Below are 13,719 nucleotides of genomic sequence, written 5' to 3' on the forward strand. Positions count from 1 at the left end.
CCCAGGACATAGGCGTGGAACTCGTAGGCTGCTGTGGTTCTGGCGCCACTCGCCTCCGCCTTCCCGACGACCAAGGAGGTGGCCGTTTCTTGGTCGCCCGCCTTGCCTGCTCGCCTCGCCGCCGCCACCAGACTCGTCCCCGGTGGATCCGGGGACACTTGGGCCGGCGACTCACCACCGGTTCCCTTACTCCACCCTCCCTTGACTCTTGATCTCTGTGTTCTTCTGGTTCGTTTTCTAGGACATCTGGAAGCTGTCCATAAGGAGGGGGTACTGTCACGGCCCGGGCGCAGCCCAGTGCGCATTAATCTGTGCACTGGGCTGGGCCTACCTACAAGCGCGCGCCACTCGGCTGCAGCAGGCGGCTGCATCAATCGGCTCAATCAGCACTTCACACCTGTCACTGAGCTTCCTCGTCTTCTTAAGCCACTGCAAACCTGCGTTCCGGGCCATAACGTAGCGACCTGTTCCTGTGCAGTAAGCCGACAAACCCTAGCTCTATGCACCCTCTCTCTCTCTCTGTGTTTTTCCCCCTCCGTGTTCATTTGTCTCGTGTTTCCTTGTCGTCTTTCAGCAATATTACTCCGTTCCCGCGTTACGAGGAGTGTGTTTCCATCCATCCATCCATCCATCCATTTTCTACCGCTTGTCCCTTTTGGAGTCGCGGGGGGTGCTGGAGCCTATCTCAGCTGCATTCGGGCTGACGGCGGGGTACACCCTGGACAAGTCTCCACCTCATCACAGGGCCAACACAGATAGACAGACAACATTCACACTCACATTCACACACTAGTGTTGCCAACCAAACTATCCCCAGGTGCATGTCTTTGGAGGTGGGAGGAAGCCGGAGTACCCGAAGGGGAACCCACGCAGTCACGGGGAGAACATGCAAACTCCACACAGAAAGATCCCGAGCCCGGGATTGAACCCAGGACTACTCAGGACCTTCGTATTGTGAGGCACATGCACTAACCCCTGTGCCACCGTGTCTCGTCTCCCCATATTCCCTCTGGTTCCTTGGCTGCCTCTTGGATCTCGACCTCCCGCCTGGACATGGACTTTGACCCCTCGTTCCTGCACTTGACCTCACACCTGCCCACATACCTAAGAGCCTGCCTTGCCCCCCTCTTGGACTTTCGCACATCGCTCAACACTTCCGGTAACACTCATCAGATAATCGCTACACAGAGTCACACACATATACATTTTGGATTAGTCACAGTTAATCTCTTATTGTAGATATATAAATAAATAGAGCTAAAATGACGTCCCTGCTGTCTGTGCCGTCTTCTTCCCCTGTACACTAACAGTTCTTATAGGCCTGGCCAACCAGGCAGACCACCCCACTGCCACTTGATGGTCAATGGGGGAGGAGCTAATAGGCAACACGTCACAGTGGTCAGGTGACCCTTCTGAAGAAGACTGCAAATGACAGTCAAAACATCAATCCATCCATTTACTATCGCGGGGGATGCTGGAGCCTATCCAATATCAGGTAAAAATTCCATTTAATATACCGAAAATATTGTCTGCTTACAAGAACATTTAAAATGAAAAAAAAAAAATCCTCTTTTTCAATATTTTTGACAGACATGGACTTGCATTTAAACATAACCGATTTTTGTTGAAAAATATATTATTGACATGAATCCTATTGACTATAAAAGATTGATAAATGGCATTTCAGTCCAGCTTCTTTAGCTTTTAAAGTCTTCTCTACGGGATGAACAGATGGAGAAAGTTTCTCCAAGCCTAATGATTGCTATAAGAAACGTATTAGTTAGTAAATGTAATAATGACACATAAGGAACACAATTAATTCTGATAGAACTTGCACACCAAAAGGTGTTGCGTCCCAGAGAAACTTCTTACCTCATATTCATTTTGAAAAAATTGGACTAAACATAACAAATTTCTTATTCCAAATAAAGTGAAAATCGTGTCACAAATTTTACCTTTGTAAATCTCTTCTGTCTAAATTCATCCAGGCTGTTTCTTTAAAATGCTTGTTTTTCTCACATTGAAAAAGAGTCAATTAACTATGAATGTCCAATCTCACAATTATTCTGGACTGAACTTTCTGTTGTACTGTTTAATACTTACAATATATTGTTTAGAACTTACAATATACTGTTTGTGTTGAAAGGAAGGGTTCTGTTCTTACAAGGTAAATGTCATAAAAATGTGAGTATGCTGTCAAACTGTTGTGTCTACTAGGAGTATTACACATTCATAAATCCAGAGTAATGTCATGCAAACCAAATAGCTTTTCATTTTATTATCCATCCATCCTCAATATCACAAACATTTACAAAAAATCATTAATGCTGACTGTTATTGACGTGAGCATTGATTGAATGAGAAAGCAAGGGAAATTAGTTACTGCATGGAACATAAGTAGAAGCAGAAGTGACACTTTCAAAATAAAAGTCTACGCAAAAACACGGATCACACTTTTTAAGCTCTCATGGACCATATAACATGACATTGTTGACCACATTTGGCCTGCGGGCCTTGAGTGTGACACATGTGACTTAGTTATCATTTAATTTATATAATTAATTTAATGACTATTCTGCTCAACTTGAATGTCAAACAATTTCCTAATTTTTTTTTCTTTTTCCACAAGTCCCGGTGTGTTTTTAAAGTACCAATTTGGTACTAGTATTGGTTAAAATGTAAACAATACCCATCCCTACTCCAACCCCCCTATCAAAAGCAAACACAGGCTTGTGACATAAAAACACACAAAAAGAAAGTTCATTTGCATTCTTAAACATATTTGTTTTTCTTTTTATGTTTTTTGCTCACTTTTGCATGCTTTATGGTCCATTGTGAAACAATATGCCACCCCCCCTGCCAAAGATAGACTGCAGTCCTGTGAGAAAAACTCCCCCAAAAAACTAATCTAACACATTTTGTACAATATATTAATTTAATGCAAATTTAAAAGATTATTTTTTTACGTGCATCCCTTAATCATCTTTTTTTCACAGAAAAAAAATCCTCTGGTAATGTATTATCTTCATGTATCATCTTCTCATAGAAGGGGGTCATTCAAAGAACATTGTATGGCATCGATAACACTTACTTATCATAACTCCAGACACGGCCAGCAGCAGGGCGGCAATAAGGGCTGAGGTGCCGACAGAAAGACCCAGAGCCAAGTGGGACACAGACGGCTGGGAAGGCAGGAGGGACACCTCTGCATGAAAAGGGAAGACAACAACGTTCCAGTCGTTACCTCCCCATGAAACATATTAACATTCCCTTTGTCGCTCTGATCCCAAACTTAATTAATGATGTGAAAGGGATGACACGACAGAGTCAAGGAGCTGCGCAGCATATCAATTCTCTGTGTTGACGGAAGATCTTCAAGCCGAGGTACAAATCTGCACGCCGAAAGGCACCATATTGAGACGCTGACCTTTTCTGACTGGGTGCCATACAATTATCTGTTGCTTGTCCTAACACAGAATAGATGTGTGAATCCTCGTGGCGAGGAGAAAGTCTAAGTCATTAAGATATTATTGAAATGGTGATGGCGTTATTATTTTGATTGTAACGATTGTGACATCTCCCCCGTATCGATTTATTTCGGATCCACATTCATATTTTCATTATTCATCTGCGATAACAAATGGTAATTGAAGGGGTTATTCTGGCTTCTCAGCCTTTTGTTACAGCTGTGTGAGAACCTATTTATAGTGAAGGTTAAAGTGGGCTTCATGCACAGACACAATGACAAGACAATATAAGTCATACTGCTCTAGACACAAAGCAATATTTCAAATCCACTTCGGCATCAATCTTTTATCCTAAATACTAGACATGACAAGTTATTTGATCAAATGTAATAGTGGAACTTGACTCAACATGTACAGTGTATCCGGAAAGTATTCCCAGTGCTTCATTTTTTCGACATGTTCTTATGTTACAGTCTTATTCCAAAATTCTACGCAAAAAAGTTTTTTTAAAATCTTTGATAATTTATGAAAAAAAAAAAAAAATCACATGTAGATACAGGTATTCACAGTATTCACAGCCCCACCTTTGGCAGCAATTAGTTTTAGGTTTTCTTGAATACGATGCCACAATTTTGGCACACCTATCTTTGGGCAGTTATGCCCATTCCTCTTCGCAGCACCTCTCAAGCTCCATCAGGTTGATGAGAAGCGTTGGTTTTCATTGTCTCTGTACATTGCTGCATCCATCTGTCCCTCTATCCTAACTAGTCTCCCATTTGCTGCCCCTGAAAAACCTCCCCACAGCATGATGCTGCCACCACCATGCTTCACTGTAGGGATGGTATTGGCCTGGTGATGAGCGGTGCCTGGTTTCCTCCAAACATGATGCCTGGCATTCAAACCAAAGAGTTGAATCTTTGTCTCATCAGACCAGAGAAGTTTGTTTCTCATGGTCGGAGAGAATTTCAGGTGCATTTTGGCAAACTTTTTACTAAGAAATGGCTTCTGTCTGCCCACTATACCATACAGGCCTCATCGGTGGATTGCTGCAGAGATGGCTGTCCTTCTGGAAGGTTCTACTCTTTTCACAGAGGAAGGCTGTAGCTCTGACAGAGTGACCATGGGGTTCTTGGTCACCTCCTTGACTCGACTAAAATAAATGCAGCAAGATACAGAGACATCCTGGATGAAAACCAACGCTTCCCATTCAACCTGATGGAGCTTAGATAGGTGTGCCAATGTTGTGGCATCATATTTAAAAACACATGAGGCTGTAATTGCTGCCAAAGGTGCATCAACAAAGTATTGAGAAAAGGCTGTGAATACTTATGCACATGTGATTTTTAATACATTTGCAAAGTGTTTGAAAAAAATAAATTACATTGTTATTGTGGGGTATTGTGTGTAGAATTTTAAGAACAAAAATGCATTTATTCCATTTTGGAATAAGGCTGTGACATAACACAATGTGGAAAAGGGAAGCGCTGTGAATATTTTCCGAATGCACTGAACAGTACTAAAACCATTAAGTACTTTGCAATAATTCCCAGTAAGGATTGGTCATTTTGTTACGGATAATAAATTAATTTACCAAGATAAAACAAAATGCTTTCAGGGCATAAATACTTTTGCAGATGAATTAATGTTCTTATTCACTGAGTCACAGTCCATTTACAATTACATTTAGCTCAATCAATTACAACTGCACCATGGTGGGACAAAGTGAGACAATGTATAAAATACCTGTAGAGTTGATGCAGGACATGCCATCTGGTGCCAGGGTGAGGTCATCGTCACAGTAGCAGACGATGTCTCCCTTTATCTCGTGGCATTCGCGGCTCTCGCAGTGACTGCAGTTCCGCACTGGACTGATGACCACCTCTCCGTCGCTCTCCATTGCTGACACAGAAAGTAAGCCATGTTGGAGCACAGATTTTGTTGCATTCGGTGTGGGGAAAAAAGACCTCATCCACATGTACTATCAACTAGGGGTGTTTTGATCTAATATTGATATTGAATATCGGTCTGATATTATCGAAAAAAATAAAAATAAATCAAACATCAGATGATATTGGCCTGTATCTAAAATCTCAGATACAAGCGGTCCTGCAGCGTGTTAGTGCAAATCTGGACAGCCAGTTAACATCTAAATGTCCTCCAATCAACACGCAAGGTTGGTCTTTTCTTTTCTTTTTGTGAAGTCATTTACAAAAGGTAAACATGGCAGGCTATGGGCTACTTGGAGCTAGAAGCTACACAACAGCTAAGCACATTACCTACCTTCTCTGCATAGTGGGGTCACGCTGGTGTTAGTCCTAAGTGTCTTAATACTTTTGTCTAGTGTTAGTCCTAAGTGTCCCAATACTTTTGTCCAGTGGTAGTCCTAAGTGTCCCAATACTTTTGTCTAGTGTTAGTCCTAAGTGTCCCAATACTTGTGTCCAGTGTTAGTCCTAAGTGTCCCAATACTTTTGTCTAGTGTTAGTCCTAAGCGTCCCAATACTTTTGTCCAGTGTTAGTCCTAAGTGTCCCAATACTTTTGTCTATTGTTAGTCCTTAGTGTCCCAATACTTTTGTCCTGGACAAAAGTATTGGGACACTAAGGACTAACACTGTCCAGTGTTAGTACTAAGTGTCCCAATACTTTTGTCTATTGTTAGTCCTTAGTGTCCCAATACTTTTGTCCTGGACAAAAGTATTGGGACACTAAGGACTAACACTGGACAAAAGTATTGGGACACTAAGGACTAACACTAGACAAAAGTATTGGGACACTAAGGACTAACAATAGACAAAAGTATTGGGACACTTAGGACTAACACTGGACAAAAGTATTGGGACGCTTAGGACTAACACTGGAAAAAAGTATTGGGACACTTAGGACTAACACTGGACAAAAGTATTGGGACACTTAGGTAGCACACAAGCTAGACAAACATAATAGGTAATAATATTGCAGTCTAAACACAACAAGCGTCAATATAAACAAGTATCAAATTATTATAGCCGCATATTACTTACAAAGTCTCCAAGGCAGAAGTGTATTAGAAAGTATGCAGTAACAAACTCGTCCGCATCATTCGACTTACTGCATTGTGAATTTGACCAAACTCATTTTTGTGACCACTAGGTGTCGCCAAAACATTTCCACTTCGATTTAAAGAGTGAATCAGACAAAATAATTAAAGTATGTATAAGTCGTGTTGATATATGTTTGGATTAATATCAGTATATATCAATACTGCATATACCAATACCGCAAGGCTCCAATATTAGTATAATTTGGAATGCCATCTCGCTACACAAACTACCGCACCTCAATGCATCCAACTGGTTGTCAAACTTCTGAAAATTGCATCATTAAAGATGGTGATGAGTCTAGATAGACAGAAAGTGGAGTTTGAGTTCGAGTTTATTTGAACATGCGTGCATACAACATGATACACCACAATTTCAAGTTTCTCTATTCAACATGTTTGAAAAGGAGTAGGAAGAAGCAGAAATATTTAATCCTACCCCTTTTCCTTTACATAGCAGTTACTAACACTTTTGTTCACTTCTTGTTCTCAATTTATTTAAAATATACTCCATAAGTAATAACATTAAAAATAAATAAATAAATAAAAATGACTGAAGTAAGTTATATTTCATATGTTGATATCAATAAGATTATCTAGAAAATGAATGGATGGATGAAATACATTCAGAATGTTTACCATGGTTATTCTTCTTTGTACTTAGTTTCTTGAATAGGATCATATTAGTACATTGTTTGATTTCTTTGCTTAATCCATTCTATAATTGAATTCCACATACTGATATACTGAAGGTCTTAAGTGTTATACGTGCGTACAAATGTTTTAAATGACATTTTTCTCTAATATTATATTTCTCCTTTTTTTTGTTGTTGTTTGCGGCCTCATTTTGGTCTTGAATATGATCTATATATCATTATTATTAGACCCCTGGAAGGCCCCCTTCCCACCCTAAACCTAATGTCATGAGGGCAGCCATAACAAATCTGTTTTTCAGCTGGGGCTGCAGCAGTACTGAGTTGTAACACACTTTTCCACCACCTGTGGCAGTAATGACAATCTTAAGCAAACAGAATAAGCCTGGAACTAAAGTCATAGCGCAAAAATTATGACTAAAGTGGTGAAGTTGTATTTTCATTTGAGCTTGATAATTAGTTTAGTTAAGAAACATATCTATTATTAATTTAGTACATTTATTTTAGCACAACATAATTGTAAATTAAAATGTATTTTTCATCAGCCATTTATTAGCCCCTCTTATGCAGTATATTTGGTTAGTACGGTACTTATTTTTCTAATCAATCTAACCTACGGTTTATGTGTTAAAATAATAATAATCTTTGTGATTAACACATGGTTTCATATCATTTGTTGAGGTTGTAAACTGTAAGTAGGTTAGATGTAATTATTAAATGTGATTAAAATCCAGAGTAAGATTAATAATTCAGTGTTAATACTTGATTGGGCCCCAGGCTCCTCTGTAGTGGAAAAGTTGGGCCCTGAGGTCAAAAAGTTTAAAAGCCCCTGCTCTAGTACAACCAGCACAACCAGGAGGTGAACACGTTCAAGACTGCAGAGATGATTTTGTACTGTAAAATGATTTTGTACTGTAAAAACAAGTGTTGCCACAGCTGCACCTCACCCTGTCCAACTGCCCTGTGTCATTTGTCAAAGACCTTCAAGTTCTTGGGATCCATAATCTCTCTCGATCTGCTGAGGTGAGAGGTTAACATCAACTCCCTCCTAAAAAAGCCCAGCAGAGGATATATTTCCTGCGGCCGCTGAGGAAGCAGGACTTAAGACAGGAGCTGATGAGGCAGCTTTCTTACACTTCTGTGATCATCCATCACAGACTGGTTGGGTGCTGCTACAAAAAAGGACAAAATCAGATTTCAACCAACAGTATGGACCGCTAGTGAAAGGATCATCGACACCGTACTACCCGCTCTTGAAGACCTGCAAGACCGGTATATGAAAAGTCAGTCTTTAATCATTGTGTCATCGTCTTCCTCCTGCGAACTAAAACCACCGAAATCCTCTTCGTCGGTGTCGGAGAAGAACAGGCCGTAAATAAGCCGCACCCTTGTATAAGCCGCAGGGACCAGAACGAGGGGAAAAAGTAGCGGCTTATAGTCCGGAAATTACGGTACATGCATTTACACATAGGTAAAACCTAAACCTACATTTTTTTTTAAAGGTGTACAATAATTTTTGTTGTTTTTGCATGTTTTTAAACTTGAGAAACAGTGTCCTCTGCAGTGGACGTACACTACCGTTCAAAAGTTTGGGGTCACATTGAAATGTCCTTATTTTCAATGAAGATAACTTTAAACTAGTCTTAACTTTAAAGAAATACACTCTATACATTGCTAATGTGGTAAATGACTATTCTAGCTGCAAATGTCTGGTTTTTGGTGCAATATCTACATAGGTGTATAGAGGCCCATTTCCAGCAACTATCACTCCAGTGTTCTAATGGTACAATGTGTTTGCTCATTGGCTCAGAAGGCTAATTGATGATTAGAAAACCCTTGTGCAATCATGTTCACACATCTGAAAACAGTCTAGCTCATTACAGAAGCTACAAAACTGACCTTCCTTTGAGCAGATTGAGTTTCTGGAGCATCACATTTGTGGGGTCAATTAAACGCTCAAAATGGCCAGAAAAAGAGAACTTTCATCTGAAACTCGACAGTCTATTCTTGTTCTTAGAATTGAAGGCTATTCCACAAAATTGTTTGGGTGATCCCAAACTTTTGAACGGTAGTGTATGTTTTTTGGTCTATTTCTTTGGTCAGAGTTACACATTTTGGTAAACAATATCCCTGTCATGCAAAACACAAATGTCCACTGCAGAAGACGCTGGTTCTCAGGATATAACAAAAAAAGGATTTTGTCTTAATAAAACATATTGATATAATCACTGTAGTATTGACGCTAAACTGATGGATTCTTGTTATTGTTACTGTCCAACGCCCCCTGTTTAAAAGTTAATAGTTAAAGTTCCAACAATCGTCACACACACACTGGGTGTGGTGAAATTTGTCGTCTGCATTTGACCCATCCCCATGTTCACACCCCTGGAAGGTGAGGGGAGCAGTGAGCAGCAGCATGCGCCAAGCTCAGAAATCATTTGGTGATTTAACGCCCAATTCCAACCCTTGTTTCTGAGTGCCAAGCAGGGAGGCAATGGGTCCCATTTTTATAGTCTTTGGTATGACTCGGCCAAGGTTTGAATTCACGACCTTCCAGTCTCAGGGCGGACACTCTAACCACAAGGCCACTGAGCTGGTTTAAGAGTTCTATAAATGCAGACGATACACTGGTGCTGCCGAGATGAGCGGTCGCACTCTCTTTCGCTCCCGATCGGGAATTCAAACAACTGCTCGGATTATCCCACACTTCCTCCTTTTTCTACTGTGGATCAAGGATTTATATTTTAAACCTCCTCGGATACTTTACCCTCTTGAAAATGAGAGTCAAGAACGCGAAATGGACATACACAGTGACTTTTATCTCCACGACAATACATCAGCGAAGCACCTTGGCTTTGGAGCTAACGTGTTAGCATCGTGCTTGACTGGCCATCGAAGCAAAGGGAACATGCCCCTGACTGGAAGGATAGACAGAAAGTCAATAATACTACTATTACTTCTACTATCAGGAGACACTGAACTCAACCCTGGACCTGCAACAACACGGTTAATGTTGTCCCGACTGGCGAAGACTAGCAATGCTACTGCTAGCGTCGCCATCGAAGCTAACTCGGCTACCGGCTCATCTCAGCTCAAGCTCACCTGTGCTCCAGCAATCGGCGGCTCGGTGGAGGACTTCGCCCCGTTCATCGACACGGTCGGAGGCCCGGCGGCGGCGGTGGAGGACGACCCAGTCATCGGAGAAGGCATCGACTCAGCGGCGGTGAACGACGCAGCGGCGGTGAACGACGCAGCGGCGGCGGTGGACGGCGAACCAGTCATCGATGATGGCGGGGAACTGCACGAGATGGCGGGGGTCCACGCGGCCTCTCCCCGGTCCACGACGGTCGAGGACGCGGCATACACTGGATTTAGAGGCGCCTTTACAAAAACATTTTCGTTATTCTCTTTGTCCTCAAAAAAGCCAGCCAAAAGGAAATCCACCCCCAGCAACCCTACCTGGCCTCCCCCTCCCTCCCCCTTCACCTGGAGGAAGATGCCTCTCTCTCTCTCTCCTCTCTCTCCCTTCTCTTCTTCAACTTCAACAGCAATAACAACCAAGAACTTTTCTGGTCAGTACCACAACACAGCGGACTCTGATGCTCTTTTTGGTTCCAGTGGACTACACATCATCCACCTTAATGTGAACAGCCTCTCTGGAGCCAAACTCGACCAAATCAGAGAAATGTTCCTCAACACGAAGGTAAACATTTTGTGTTTCTCTGAAACCAAATTTGATCAAAGTATTTCTGACTCAGAGATAGAAATAGAAAACTTTTCGGTTATCAGAAAGAATAGGAATGAACACGGTGGGGGCGTTTGTATGTATATTCACCAAGATATAAAAAACATAACTCGCACTGATCTTAACCACAATGACCTGGAATCTGTGTGGGCAGAAATCAAATTTAAAACGCTAAGCCGGTACTAATAGGGACTGTTTATAGACCCCCTAATCAGAGTGATTTCTATGGGGCTTTGGAAGAATGCTTGGCAGGGACAGACAACGTGGAGAAAATTATAACTGGGGATCTGAACACAGATATTCAACTCAAAGATGCGCCTGTCTTCAGATCCTTCAGCAACTTTTGTAATCTGCACGGTCTTTCCCAGCTAATAGCGCTACCTACAAAGGTGTGTGATTCCACCCAATCAACCATAGATCTCATTCTCACTTCAAACCGGCCTAAAATAAAAAATAGTGGGGTCATGATCTGTGGTCTTAGCGACCACTATCTAACCTTCTGCACCCGCAAAATAGCTAAACCCAAAACCAATGGCCACATAACAGCCCAATCCAGATCCCTCAAAAAATACTCCAATGACAATTTCAATTTAAAATTAGATGAGTGGGATTGGTCCCCTGTGCTCGCGAGCAACCTGGTCGATGTTGCTTGGGATCGCTTCAAAACGGCGTTCCTAAAGATACTAAATGACATGGCTCCCGTGAAAACAGTCAGGATCAAAGCCCGCTCGGAACCATGGATGAATCCGGACCTATTAGCTGCCATTAAAGACAGAGACAGAAAATACTCTGAATACCAAAAATGTAAAACAGAAGTAGATAAACAACCCAATAACATCAACCTCAAATTACTCCTTTCAACTCTCAAAAAGCAATGCAATAAATTAAGAAATAAGTCAACCAACCTGACTAAATCCTTAAAAAAAAATTACATTAACGACAAAATAGAGGAAAACACAAATAAGCCACGTGAGCTCTGGAAAATTCTCAACAACCAGCTTCCTGGTTGCAGCCAGAAACTTAAAACAAGACTCACCACCATCAGCATCAAGGAGGGTGACTCCCTCATTACAGACAAAATGGAGGTAGCTAGCAGACTTAACATCTTTTTCACTAGCATAGCCGCAACCCTTGTCAACAAGCTGTCCCACCACTCTGGTCGCTTTGGTGTAGAACACATTAAAGCCTTCTACAGAAAGCTAGGAGTATCCAACGATGATTTCAAATTAGAAATGGTCACAGCTGATGAGGTGTTTAAAAAATTGAGCGCGCTCCACCCTAACAAGACCACCGGCCTTGATAATATTCCCTCCAGATTCCTCAGGGACTCTGCCTCCATCATTGCCCCGATCATCACGCACATAATAAACCTATCAATTACACAAGGCCGAGTACCAAAAGATTTTAAGATAGCAAGAGTAACTCCCCTCTTTAAAAAAGGAAGCAAATTGGAACCTGGCAACTACCGACCTGTTTCTATTCTCAGCTCCATTTCGAAAGTAATGGAGAAAATAGTTTATGAACAGGTCGATAGTTACCTTGCCACTAATAAACTCATGTACAAATTCCAATCCGGCTTCAGAACTAACCACTCCACTGACACATGCCTTCTCTATCTGACCGACCACATCAAACATGAGGTGGACGCGGGCAAATACTGCGGCATGGTCATGCTGGACCTTCAGAAGGCCTTTGACACCGTTAATCACACTATACTGTTGGATAAGCTCAGAGCAATCAGATTTAACAAAACCTCATGGAGCTGGATGCAATCTTACTTGGAGGGGAGGGAGCAGGTGGTAGAGGTGAACGGCACCGTGTCCCCCCCCTCTCGGTGAGCTGTGGAGTCCCCCAAGGCAGTATATTGGGACCTTTACTGTTCCTAATATACATAAATGACATGTCATCGGCATGCGACTGTGAATTGTTTTTGTTTGCGGATGACTCTGCCCTGCTGGTATCCGGCAAGGACAAGTCACAGGTGGAGAAAATCCTCAGTGCTGAACTCTGTAGAACTTGCACCTGGCTCGCTGACAACAAGCTATCCATACACTTGGGTAAAACAGAATCCATCCTGTTTGGGTCCCACATCAACCTTAAGAAAGTCAATGACTTCACCATAAAAGTGGGTGACATTGTTATCACCAGGAAAGATGAGGTCACCTACCTAGGTTCCATTCTAGAGGCTAACCTTTCCTGTGATAAAATGGCAACCAAGGTAATCAGAAAGGTTAACCAACGAACGAGATTTCTCTACAGAATCTCCTCTCTGGTCAACAAAAGCACCTTGAGGATTCTGGCGGGAACTCTCGTTCAACCCTTTTTCGATTACGCATGCACCTCCTGGTACCCTAGCACCTCCAAAACCCTCAAATCTAAACTCCAAACATCTCAGAACAAGCTAGTCAGGTTACTTCTAGACCTCCACCCGAGATCCCACCTCACTCCTACCCACTTCTCTAAAGTGGGCTGGCTCAAGGTGGAGGACAAAGTTAAACAACTTGCACTGAGCCTAGTCTATAAAATCCACTACACCTCCCTGATACCGAAGTACATGTCAAACTACTTCCTTAACGTAAATGACCGCCATAACCACAACACCAGGGGGAGCTCCACTAACCACGTTAAACCCAGATTCCGAACTAACAAAGGTCTTAACTCATTCTCTTTCTATGCCACATCAATGTGGAGTGCGCTCCCAACAGGTATAAAAGAAAGGGCATCTCTATCCTCCTTCAAAACCGCACTAAAAGTTCACCTCCAGGAAGCTACAACCCTA

At 42.0% G+C, this 13,719-nt stretch overlaps 1 protein-coding gene across 1 annotated transcript in view; it reads right to left on the bottom strand.

Moving 5' to 3' along the window:
• alk (ALK receptor tyrosine kinase) overlaps positions 1-13,719 on the bottom strand; it is a 289,826-nt gene that overhangs the window by 59,124 nt on the left and 216,983 nt on the right. Inside the window, exons 14-15 of the mRNA XM_062041724.1 lie at positions 5,211-5,366; positions 3,092-3,205 (exon numbers count right to left, since the gene is read on the bottom strand). Coding sequence (XP_061897708.1) covers positions 3,092-3,205; positions 5,211-5,366 — 270 coding nt within the window. The remainder of the gene's footprint in view (positions 1-3,091; positions 3,206-5,210; positions 5,367-13,719) is intronic.

Source organism: Entelurus aequoreus, linkage group LG03 (genome assembly GCF_033978785.1).
Source record: "Entelurus aequoreus isolate RoL-2023_Sb linkage group LG03, RoL_Eaeq_v1.1, whole genome shotgun sequence".
Lineage (NCBI taxonomy): Eukaryota > Metazoa > Chordata > Actinopteri > Syngnathiformes > Syngnathidae > Entelurus > Entelurus aequoreus.